Source organism: Odontomachus brunneus, unplaced genomic scaffold, assembly GCF_010583005.1.
Source record: "Odontomachus brunneus isolate Ranch 3 - 2012 unplaced genomic scaffold, Obru_v1 Obru_scaffold_261, whole genome shotgun sequence".
NCBI lineage: Eukaryota > Metazoa > Arthropoda > Insecta > Hymenoptera > Formicidae > Odontomachus > Odontomachus brunneus.
In genome coordinates, this window is record NW_022639711.1 from 74,899 (window position 1) to 86,404 (window position 11,506).

At 38.8% G+C, this 11,506-nt stretch overlaps 2 protein-coding genes across 18 annotated transcripts in view; one reads left to right on the forward strand and one right to left on the reverse strand.

Annotated features, from left to right (window-relative positions):
* Nucleotides 1-5,992, forward strand: part of LOC116852890 (sodium bicarbonate cotransporter 3) — a 72,401-nt gene extending 66,409 nt beyond the window's left edge. For 11 of the 16 annotated variants that reach the window (XM_032833663.1, XM_032833652.1, XM_032833657.1 and 8 more), the window contains 3 exons: nt 2,648-2,829; nt 3,139-3,262; nt 4,374-5,992. In XM_032833663.1, the coding sequence (XP_032689554.1) occupies nt 2,648-2,829; nt 3,139-3,262; nt 4,374-4,451 (384 nt within the window). In that variant the 3' untranslated portion in view covers nt 4,452-5,992. Of the gene's footprint in view, nt 1-2,647; nt 2,830-3,138; nt 3,383-4,373 lie in introns of all 16 variants that reach the window. The other 5 variants (XR_004379871.1, XR_004379872.1, XM_032833653.1 and 2 more) reach the window with 4 other exon arrangements.
* A 3,253-nt stretch (nt 5,993-9,245) lies between these two features.
* Nucleotides 9,246-11,182, reverse strand: LOC116852894 (putative gustatory receptor 28b). 2 transcript variants are annotated; one of them, XM_032833672.1, is made up of 5 exons: nt 10,595-11,182; nt 10,071-10,522; nt 9,774-9,842; nt 9,618-9,707; nt 9,246-9,501 (listed from the first exon to the last, which is right to left on the reverse strand). In XM_032833672.1, exons 1-5 carry the CDS (start codon nt 11,151-11,153, stop codon nt 9,388-9,390), a joined length of 1,284 nt encoding a protein of 427 aa, XP_032689563.1. In that variant the 5' UTR covers nt 11,154-11,182; the 3' UTR covers nt 9,246-9,387. The 2 variants fall into 2 exon arrangements, with proteins under 2 accessions (XP_032689563.1, XP_032689562.1); XM_032833671.1 differs by having other exon boundaries at nt 10,071-11,182.
* Nucleotides 11,183-11,506: the final 324 nt, after the last annotated feature.

An 11,506-nucleotide genomic window follows, 5' to 3' on the forward strand; every position in this document is an offset into this window, starting at 1 on the left:
ATATATATATATATATATATATATATATATATATATATATATATTTACACACAACAAAATTGATCGCGCGACTACAGAAAACACGCAGCAGATTACTTAACGCACCGATGGTATCTGCGAAGATATCAATTGTGTAGCAATCGACGCACGATATCGAGATGTCGCGGCACAACGAAACGGAGTATCCGTCGGCACTTACCACAAGCCGCTGATATCCTTCCCGCGAATCCACTCTCGACACTTTTGTATTAGATATCGAATCGACACGCCGTCGTACACAGCCGCCACTTGTCTTATCATGTAAAAATACATTACTGTTTCGAAACACACAAAACCTCTTTATAATTCCAATATCTCCTAGCACAATTAACGACTCACTTAGTTCGACCGCTTCGAAACCTCTTCACATTCGAGCTTTTGCGACAATACGAGCACTAAAGCTTCCAATCGATTATTATTAATCCGATCGATTATTATTAATCGTAAAGTTTACAAAGAGTAAAGGTGAAGGAAAGGAATGTGCAGTGCATTAATACTTTACTGCGATATCATGTGTGATGTCTCGTAGTAACTAATGTTAATTTTTACACATGTGTGTTATATATCAGTTATATTGAGTGGAAAATTATAACTGTTATATAACTGTTACTTGGTATTTGCTAGGTGGTTTCGCTTCGATTTTTATCGTTTGTGTGGCGTTTAATTTTATCTTTTTGCATAATTTTCGGACGTAATCCAAGTCTAACACAAATGTAAGAAAATATATTACCTCTCCAATAATTGAAATACAGAAACGATACATCGCACTCTAAACTTCATTATTGAGAAAATTATCTTTGACATATAAGATAATTACGAATTGATATTTAACGCGAGCGAACGATCAAGCGAGAGGCATCACCATCGTGTTACAACCAACAGTGCGTTCGTTGTTAGCAATGCAATTAGAGACGGCATAATCGAGCGAGCGGAGGCACTGTGACTCACGGAGGAGAGTGACGAGCGGGAGGGAAAGAGAGAAAACGAAAGAAATGACGAGCCGGTGCGCGAGGTAACAAAAAAATACCAGTCGTCGCCAAAATCCTCCGCCTATCATCGGTACGTCACCAATCAGTGCACGTCCGTAGTTCCGCCGCATAGCGACAATCGTTCTCTTTCGCGAGATAATTGTTCTGTTCGCGATTCGGCGCGGGCGCATCCATCTCATCCGCTCGTACACTAAGCTTCAATAAAACCTTGACATTTATTTAACATTTGCATTTACTTAACGAAAATTCATTAGCTTCTGGAATTATTTTTATCATATTTGGATATGCATATACATTGCTTCTCATTATTCGACCAATCTGTTATTTTGATTGTTTGTCATATCATATCATATATCCAGTCACAAACTATTAGAAAAGAACTACTAGAAAGAATGCTGACTTCTTAATTAACATTAAGGTTTCATTATAGCTTAGCGTACAGAGATTGGTACATTAAGGAAAAAATATTAGAAAATTAATCTGTGGAATATAAAATTTGTTCACAAAAATAAATTTTATTTCACAGAAATAAACTTTATATCTCGCAAATAAATTTTCAAGTATTTTTTCTCACTATGTGATAGCCTTAACATTTGTATAATTAAGAATCATGATTTTCAACCATACCCAATATAACGTGTGTATACACAGGTTGACAATCGTATTCACCACATGTTGAGGCTTACTCACTGGTTTGTGTGCACGAAGGAAGAGTCGAGAATTAAAGAGAAGAGAAAACGCTTTTGGCAAAGTGCACGCACCGATGCGTACATTGCGAGACATGCGTTTCAATCGCAACCGACATGGACTATGCGCTGCTCGAAAATTGATCGCGGTAGCAGCATGTTGGCAATTTTTTGCAAATAACAAGGACCAGCGAGGACATCACTGCCGCTTATACTTGCTCGGAGATCAAAACTTGTCGATATTATATTGTATTTATTATATTCGTTCAATGATCAAGCGCGAAGACAAAAATTTGGTGATAGCGAAAAGTTACAAAAATCTTCAAGAATTCGTTTGTTAATTTTTAGATAACGCTTAATACAATTGTATAAGCGTTACGAGTATAAGCGTCAATGTTATCACTGTAATTCCGATATACCGATTGACTGCGAACAGTACGATAATAACACATTACTTGCGAATAGAGAATATAATCATTGAGATATGACACGCTTGTATAAAGACTATTTTAGAACGTCGCCCGATGCATAAAACACCTACGACCTACTGACTTGTTGTCGTCAAAGGATCGTAGCACCGATTTTCTACCTTGCATTGTCGTTTTCCTTTAAAATTATCCACATGCAAACCCTTACACTGAGGAAACCGTACCCTTGTGAATTGATTGATATCTGTAGCGTTTCATGATTGTTACACTCTCAAACGTGTTATTATTTCCTAGTGCGCATTTATAATTCACATGTCGTGTACGATCGATCGATCTGCTAAAGAGATATGAATAACGTGTAATATGACATCTGCTTATCGGCGATTCGCGAGGGCAACGCGAAATCCGCTTGAATTTGCATGCATGGCCTGATGCGTCGACTCGCCGCGCAACTAATCCTGTCTATATCGTTGAAACTCATCTTATTTTTTAATTCGTACCTCAGGATGCGGCCGAGACGATGGAATACGGGCCCCCGGGCAATATTCAAATCTCTTTGGCTAACGGAAACATCATGAAGATCCCGCTGGCGAGTATCAATATCAGCGAGGAGGTGAACAAGACTGGTATCTGGCAGCAGGTCAACGAGGGCAACGAGAAGTCGAAGCAGTCTAAGTCACTGATCAAGTATGTATATATAGAAACTAAAAATATATTACAGAGCTAAAGTAAAATATTGTAGAACTGAGGAACATTATAAAATTGAAATATATTGCACATTGTGTATAAAAATTAAATAATATTTTATTTTATATATTTTTACATATTTTATTTATTTTATTTATTTTATATATTTTTTGCTGTTATAATTTATTTAAATAACTTACTTAAAGTTCATTTATAAAATCAGTAAGAAAATCTACCTACGATTTCCCTATAAGCAGATCCTCTATCGAGTTCGCTTTCGAAACTAACTAGAGTTCATTCGATATACAGCATGGGGAAGCAGAAGAAGCATACAAAGAAGGACAACTCGTTGCTAGCCGATGAGACGACGAGGCTGACGACAATGACTGAGGAGGACGAGGATGACAGTGGGATCTCGATCAAGGTGACAAACGTAAATGACTCTAAATTCTAACTACCATCACCATCACCAAATCGACAATTCATATGGCAAGACACACAGCAAGAGCACCAATACACCGGCATGCAACATACTACCCCATGCACCACCGCTGTGAGTAAATTTACAAGCGAGGAGCGGCATGAGACGGCCCTCGTCGAGTCGTCGTAAAAACGAACTTAGACGCGGACGACTCGTCGCAGAGAACGCGGACTTTCATGGACGGCAACGAGAACACGGCGTTTCTTTTATCATGTAACGTCAAGTATTTTTACCAAACAGTTTCATTTCATTCTGTAAATTCGCGAATCTACGATGATCGCGCGAGATACTCGAGGAGACGTTGGTGAAAGAATTTATTCTAGCATTTATTGTCGTTATATAATACGTCTGTTCACGTTTCGCCAATTTCTTGGCGCAATCACGTTATTGTCCGTGAAATTCGACTCTGCAGCTCGTGCTTGCGCTCTTAGAGATATCGCACGCACACGTTGCTCTTCATTGCTGTCTGCGAAACAGACTGATATAACGTTTTCTCTCGAACTAGCTTTGTAAAGCGGGGTGGAAACATTTAGTCGCATGCTCCTTCTTTTTAATATAGCACCTGTAGGTTCTTATATTATTGCATGGGTATTAAGAGAGAGACTTGCTTCTATCATTATTTATTAACAGATCGTAAATGAAAAGAATAATCCAGATTCTGTTTTTAAATGCTGCCATTAAAATTACTGCTGATCGTTCTAGGACGCTCAGTATATCGTGAAAAATGTCACGTATTGCCTCATATTTATGAAATAAAAAAAAGAAATATACATATCTTTATAATAAAGAAAATATATTTGTTATCATATGTAGAGAGCATGCAATATAATCTCCTAATTTTATACAGAATATTTCAGAATTACAAGCAGACTTGATTGGCTAACAAAGTTGACAGAAACGAAATCTTAGCGTCATAATTATTCACGAAATGATGATTAATGACGAATAATCCAACATGATCGTTCATTTCGTTGAAGAAATTTTTAGGGAAGCGTACCGAAGAGCAAGTTCCAAGGAATGTTAATTAAATGTTAATATGAGTGATTCAACTGGATTATTTCAGGTAGATTTAATACGATCCAAGGAAAGCATCAGTCCCTTGAAAGCGAATGGCACTACCTCAGCCGAAACTTCTGTTTAACATGAAGACAGCAGAAACGAGCGCACGTTGACGCGACACGCAGGCTTCTTCGATCGATCGTTTCGAGACTTTCGTCCACTTCAGTTCCTTCTCCGCAATCTGCGTCCGTCTCTCTTTCGCGAATCGTTTATTCGGCCGACAAGGAACCTATAGATTATCGCATCATCTAATTTCACCGAGACTTTCATTCTTATTTGAGAAGTTATATCTCATATCTCACATTTTGCGATTATCATTGTTTATATTATATTTGTATCGTATTTGTCACATGATTGACACACGGTCCGCGCGATCCTGGACTTTATGCTAGACTCTGCACAGAGAAAAATTTACTGCTAAGAGAAGCGATTATTCAGTTTGTTTTTCTTCTTTTAAGTAATAGTTGTAAATTCGACAAAGAATTTTTTTATGATAATCTTAAAATATACCGGTAACAAGTTTTAGGTAAGCTTACTGTGATGTACTGAAAAGAATTTATTCTCTTTACAAGGATATCATAAAATTTTATCGATGAAACAGTTGATTTGACTCTACGCAAATAAGCAAACCGAAGTTTTATCTTAATTCAGTATTCTTGATTAAAATACTAAACCTACTAGAATTCAGAATGTATTTCGAATAAATTTGATGCTTATAATGAGCTTATGATAGATTTGCGGATATGTAAACTTAAAAAAAATACTTAAAATAGGTAACATTTACTTGAATGCAGTATGTATTTTTCTGTGTGTAAATGAAAGTCATCCATACACAGAGTCTCAATGTGCCTGTACATAGAAGCGACTCAATTCAAGATTCTCGCCAATTAATAATCGGGTAACTTTATGAAGATTCTTCTCTTATCCTCGTGAAAGTAGTAAACATTGTGTACGAGAAATATACCTTTAAGTCGCAGCGAATTACCGCAAAGGACAAACTTGACAAATACGAGAAATGGGAGAAAAACGATATTTACATACTGTGTATTTTTTGCTGGTTATTCGTGCGACAACTGATTCCTTTTGTTAGAATTACCCTCGAACTGTACGAGAAACTCTCTCGACGAGAGAGAGAGAGAAAGAGAGAGAGAGAGAGAAAGAGAAAGAGAGGAGGTGGAATTCCAAAATTCGACGTAATAGAGACGTACGGGATAGTTACATAGTAGTTTTTACATTCTAGTAACAACGGAAAAGAAAGTATGATAAAATATAAAAATTTCAAATACCACTGCGCCTCGATCAAATAACAAAAAATGCTGGTCAATGAGAGTCGTGGTGTTTACGATTTACGTCATTACCCAATAAACACCAACTGACAGTAACATTAAATCAATATTATAATTTCCCACTCAACTATATACAACTGTAATATAATACGCACGTTATATTATATTTATATTGTTGAATGGGAAATTGTGATATTGATGTTATATTACTGATAATTAGTGTTTACTGAGTAGGCATATCTTCACGCTGGAACTCGTGAAAAGCGCACATTTTTCGAAATCGTAAGCGACACCAAAGAAATAAAACAAGCAAATATTTACACGTCGTGTTAAAAAAATAAAAAAATAAATAAAAATAAATAAATAAAGTATATGCGTCTGGGTGTAAAATCGCGATACAACGCGCGGAGAAATTCGAATCTTTAGTCGCGGCCCTTGAGAAGTCGCTCGAGTTTCGACGCATTCGATGATACGATTCCATTTTCACTGTGACAGTTTCGTGCGCGGCACCGTACGACACGGGGAAGCGCAACGGGGAAGAAAACTGTCGAAAGGTATCGTATCGTCGTACACGATGACACGCGATTCTGTGCGTGTTGCGTGATTAAGTAGCTAAAATATATCTATAATCATAGTATGCCAAAGAAACCCCGCAGTGTACACGTGTACCGACGCTTCCTTCGAGGGATATCTCGCGAATCATTAGCGGCGAGGATCGCCGAGAGGAAGTAACTCGTAACGAGTATGTCGCCCAGCAAATAATAAATAACAATAACATTACATCAATATTATAATTTCCCACTCAGCGATAAAACTGTTACATATAACGCATGTTGTATTGCACTTGCATTGTTGAGTGAGAAATAACAATGTCGATGTAATGTTACATTTAGTTGGTGTTTACTGGACGCTTATTGGAGAGAACCGCGCTTGAACGTTGTTCATCCTCAGATCGTTGATGCGATCGAAATTGGACTTATCTTAGAAAACTTCCTAAAACTCTCTTATCGACGTCCTGTTTTCCAGACGATAAAGGTCGATTCTCGAGAACAGTCAAAAGTACCTTGTAGCAGCGTATCGTTCGTTTCATTGTTTGTTACCGAAAATTCCGAACCGGCTGAAAGTCTCGCGCGAGAGCTGAGCATTGGAATTCTATTTTCGTAACTCTTTTGATATCTGGACACGTCTAACTAGCCATCAGCGACAATATCAATATATTCTAATTATAGTGAAATTAGTTTCTCCCTCCCCATCACGAAATCCGCGACGTAAATTCTCCGTTCCGCGGTGAAGCGCGATGTAACATGCTTTTTTATAACGTAATCCCTTGAAGGATAACCGATCTCGTTCGTGGTTAGAGGGAGATGACGTACATCGTTGACCCGTATAGCCCGCGATGTATATAATAGCTAGTCGTGCGACAATTTACGAATTCATTGTGTAACAATTAATATTCTGTCGGGTAACGTAAGTGGCGCGTTAGTTCCGATCAAGCGAAAGTCACCGACTCAATGGTTGTTCTCGAAAAGAGAGAACGATTTTCGACTTTGATTCAATCGCGAAATATTTCCTTACATGATATGTTCAATTTACATACCAGACTTCATTGTAAATTAGTCCAATATGCAATGACGCAAGTAAGTGCTCAGTAAACATCAACTACATAACAGTAACATTACATCAATATTGTAATTTCCCGCTTCATAATATAAATACAATATAACGCATGTTGTGCGTAATAGTTACATTGTTGAGTGGGAAATTATAACATTGATGTAATATTGTTATTAGTCAGTGTGTCTACTGGGTATTTACAAAAGCTTACAAGTCGACGAAATATTAACAAGTCACTCAAATCAGTCCGTGACATATACTAAGCAGAAAAATCGCCGAATCCTGTTGTCAACTCTTTGACAGAGTCGATAGTAAAGATCTTCATTATGATTAACCATCAGCTGCCCCGATTCGGCTAATTAACAAGACACACAATCATTCGTGAAATTTTCACAAAATTGGTAAGCTAGCCGGGAGAAGAAAAAACGTTCCGCGATATATTTTTTTACACGGACATTTTGCTAAACAGATAGTTTGAGAGAACTGAGTTCTAACTCGACGCGCGAAGCCGACGCGAGAGTCACGTCTTATGCGTGGTACGTTTGACGCGTAGGAATGTGCTCAAAGGGAAGACCTACAATTAAAATTAATACATGTAAACGTTTATATCGCTGGAAAGTATAATCGTGCGTACCGCGTACACTTCTTAAGTATATATAATATAATTATGTATATATATATATATATATATATATATATATATATATATATATATATATATATATATATTTTTTTTTTTAAGCAGAGAGAGAGAAAAAAAAAGTGTGTGCGCTCGCATATTCCCGGAGACAAGCCGCTTGAAATCGCGAATAGCATTAGTTTGTGGGCAATGTCAAAACGAGACTAGAGCGTTACGACGCGATGTAACTCAGATCGTGTCATTTCTTAATTGAACGAACCAAAAAAACGTGGGAAAAAAATATTAATTTATGGTTAATGTGTAAAGTAAAATTATCTTACCAAACGTATGTACGACACGTATGTTCGTGTGTGTTTGTGTGCGTGTATGTGTGTGTTAAGTCCGCATCAGGTCAGCTAAAGCCTGTTGGACTAAGTATCGAAGATTGAGGATTGCTGACTGAAAATTGGAACTTGATCGATCGCATCAAAGCGAACCAAGGTCCACGAGATCAAATCAAGAGGTACGATAATGTCGCAACGCCAAGTATATTAATGAATCAAGAGGCACGATAATATTGCGACGCCAAGTACATTAATAAAGCGACAAAATGATAATAGCTCAAATACGATTATGTTCATGATGAAACTGTCGTAGCATCAAATGGCTTGTCATGTTCTAATTCCAAACTCGCAATCCTCAGACTCCAATACCCGATTTGATATGAGCTTAACGCAGGCCTGATCACAAAGCGGTAGATAGGCTACAGTCGCCGACGTAGTATTAATTGGTTGTGACTATGTAGGGAAGATTGTTTCGGGAGAGAGTTTTGCGGAGTCGAGGTGGAAAGTAGCTGAACACCTGTCGTGCACCTCCAAAGCGTGCTGCGTCTTCTTCAATCCGAAACGGGCGATCCAGATCGGGACGTTGCTGGCGCTCTCCGTTGAGAAAGTGGTGCTTAAAAACGTGGGCCTACGTTACAGATGGATGTGACTGCGGATTCGAAGAGAGCGAACATTCTGCGCGAATCGCCAATAATTTATAATGACGATCGCTCGATTATTTCGGTGCACGTTCGCGCGACAAAGCACGTCGGAGGGACTTCCGAGGCAACGCGACAGCGAGAGAGCATGATTCACGTTGTAATTCATGATGTTAAACGGCTGATCATTGAGATTGTACCCAAGAAGCTGAACACGGCGACCGATATGAATAACGGAGCACTAAAGAGAGAAAGTTCGCTTTAGAAATTTGTACTAGAACTCCATTCTGTCGTTGTACTCTGTAGCATCGGGTGCCGTTCAGCTTTAGTTAATTCACACGATGTATTATTAATAAATTAATTGATAACTATATGTAACTTTTATGTACATTGTATTCTTATACACACCTATATCCAGACAGAATCAGAATACAGTTCCCGTTATTATCATTGCGCGTTTCTTTAATCGTTTTTTATACTTGACACATTGTGACATTTCTTATCAATTTTTATGTCATTATTCGTCCGTATTTAGCAAATCTTCCTGCGTACAATTGCAGGACAACCTCGGCGAGCTTCCCATCTGAAATTGCAGAAGTATCACCAGATACGTCGTCGTCGCACCCATCATCTGATAAACAAAAATATCACAGAGTGAGCAATCTTAAAGTAGCGCAATTTCCATATTGAGAAATTTACTACGAAAATCAAATTGCATTTCGAACAAGATATTCTAAGTGTTCTCACCGAATGGAAGAAAGTATTATCGAGAGTAAAGTATCCGCTAGCTGTAAAATGTATCTTGCGGTGCAAAAGTTGAAGCGAGAATTGTTTGAGCTGCAAAAAATCTCCAATAAATACCGTTACGACGCAATTAACGAAGGAATATCAAGTTTGCATTACCTCTGACTTCATCATATTGCCGATCGTGCAACTCAAGAGTTTATGTATCGCACTACCGGTTTTTTCCACCTACAAAAAATTAGAGATGGATATCACACGATCTCTGGCGAAAATAGAAATTGCGTACGCTTGCTTTACGTTCCAATTGTTTCAATTTACGCTTTGTAAGCGCTTCACTTACACTTCCGTCACTCTTCGTTTACACTTTATTTACTCTCCAATTTCTATTTTCGCCAGGGATTCGTAGAATTAATTGTAATAATCATTGTAGATCAATAAAATTGATTCGATTCTTACCTCGCGCAAAATCCTAGTAATTCTAGTGGTAAGAAGGATAATGGGATAAATCAAAAAAATCAACCAGATGATGGTATCAGTCAAAACCGCGACTTCCAAGATCTCACTGCTCAGCAAAAAAGGCGACAGGAGGTAGTAGGCGTTGTATACAAGCGAGAAGAACATGAAGGAGATGCCACACACTATCGGCACCGAATAGAAGTCCGACACGTCCTGGGAGACCTCGCAGAGATGACAGTGCACATCCCGCAACTGTAGCAGTTGATGAACGGAGGAGTTGCTGACGATGATGCGACGAGTCTGATACAGGGATTGTGGTCGGGAGTCCGGCGTGCTAACTCTGGAGATACCCTGTATCGCCTGATTCACGTCGACAAAATCCGCCTGTATAACAGTCACCAACAGGGAATACTGGATCATGAAGAATCCCACGTGAAACGTCGGCAGAACATCTGTCAGCCAGGAGATCGGGCTTGAATAGAAGGCGAAGTATTCGCAGATCAGGAGAGTTATCGCCAGACTACCTTCCAGAATGCAGATGATCGCCAGGAAACACAAGACACGCTCTCGTCGCAACGAAGGGTACAAACGGTACTGACGGTTGAGCTCGTGCTCGACGTCCATCAGTCGGTTGGCAATTCGCACCAGGGACCTCTCGCCGAAGCAATAGCTGAGTAAAATCGCGCAGATCGCCATGCTGCCGAGCAGAGTCTGAAAGATCTCGATGCCTACACTCATGTTCGTCTTGTTGGGATACTCCATGTTGATCCTGTACGGTATCGACAGGTAATTCGAGGCGATCATCAGACTGACGAGCACGGCGTTGTAAACGATGCCCAGCTCAGAGTACTGGAACGTGCAGGACGTTTGTGGGCTTCTTTTCTTCTGGGCGACGACGCAGTGAGAGAAGGTCGCGAGACCGATTATCTTGAAGAATATTAATAACATTCGAAACGCCCACAAGGAGTTTTGATGCGGCGGTGGCGATTTAATCCTCGTCGGTTTCTGCTTGTTGAACCTCTCTGTGATGATGCTCACTTTCTCTAGGTTCCCGAGAATATTGGAGATCCTATAGGCATCCATGAAGACTAAGTAGATTAAGTATACAACCACAGCATCCTCGTGATGTAATTATTCTCTTCGATAAATTAATCTGAAGATGACACCTAATTTTTTCCCAGTGCACATCTTTAACTCGTGGATATTTGCAGCCTTCTCCATAATTCCAAATTATTTTTTGTTTATTTCAAAATGTCTTTTATGATTTCGTTAGTTAGTTAAGTATATGTAGTTTCTTGATGTGATAAAATCACATTACAATAGTAAACAGATCTCGATCTGGTAAAATTACTACTTTCCAGATATCTTCTTCTGCGGTCGCTGCAAGAACTAACAAATTGTTCAATTAATCCGCAGTTATTAGAATTTCATACACC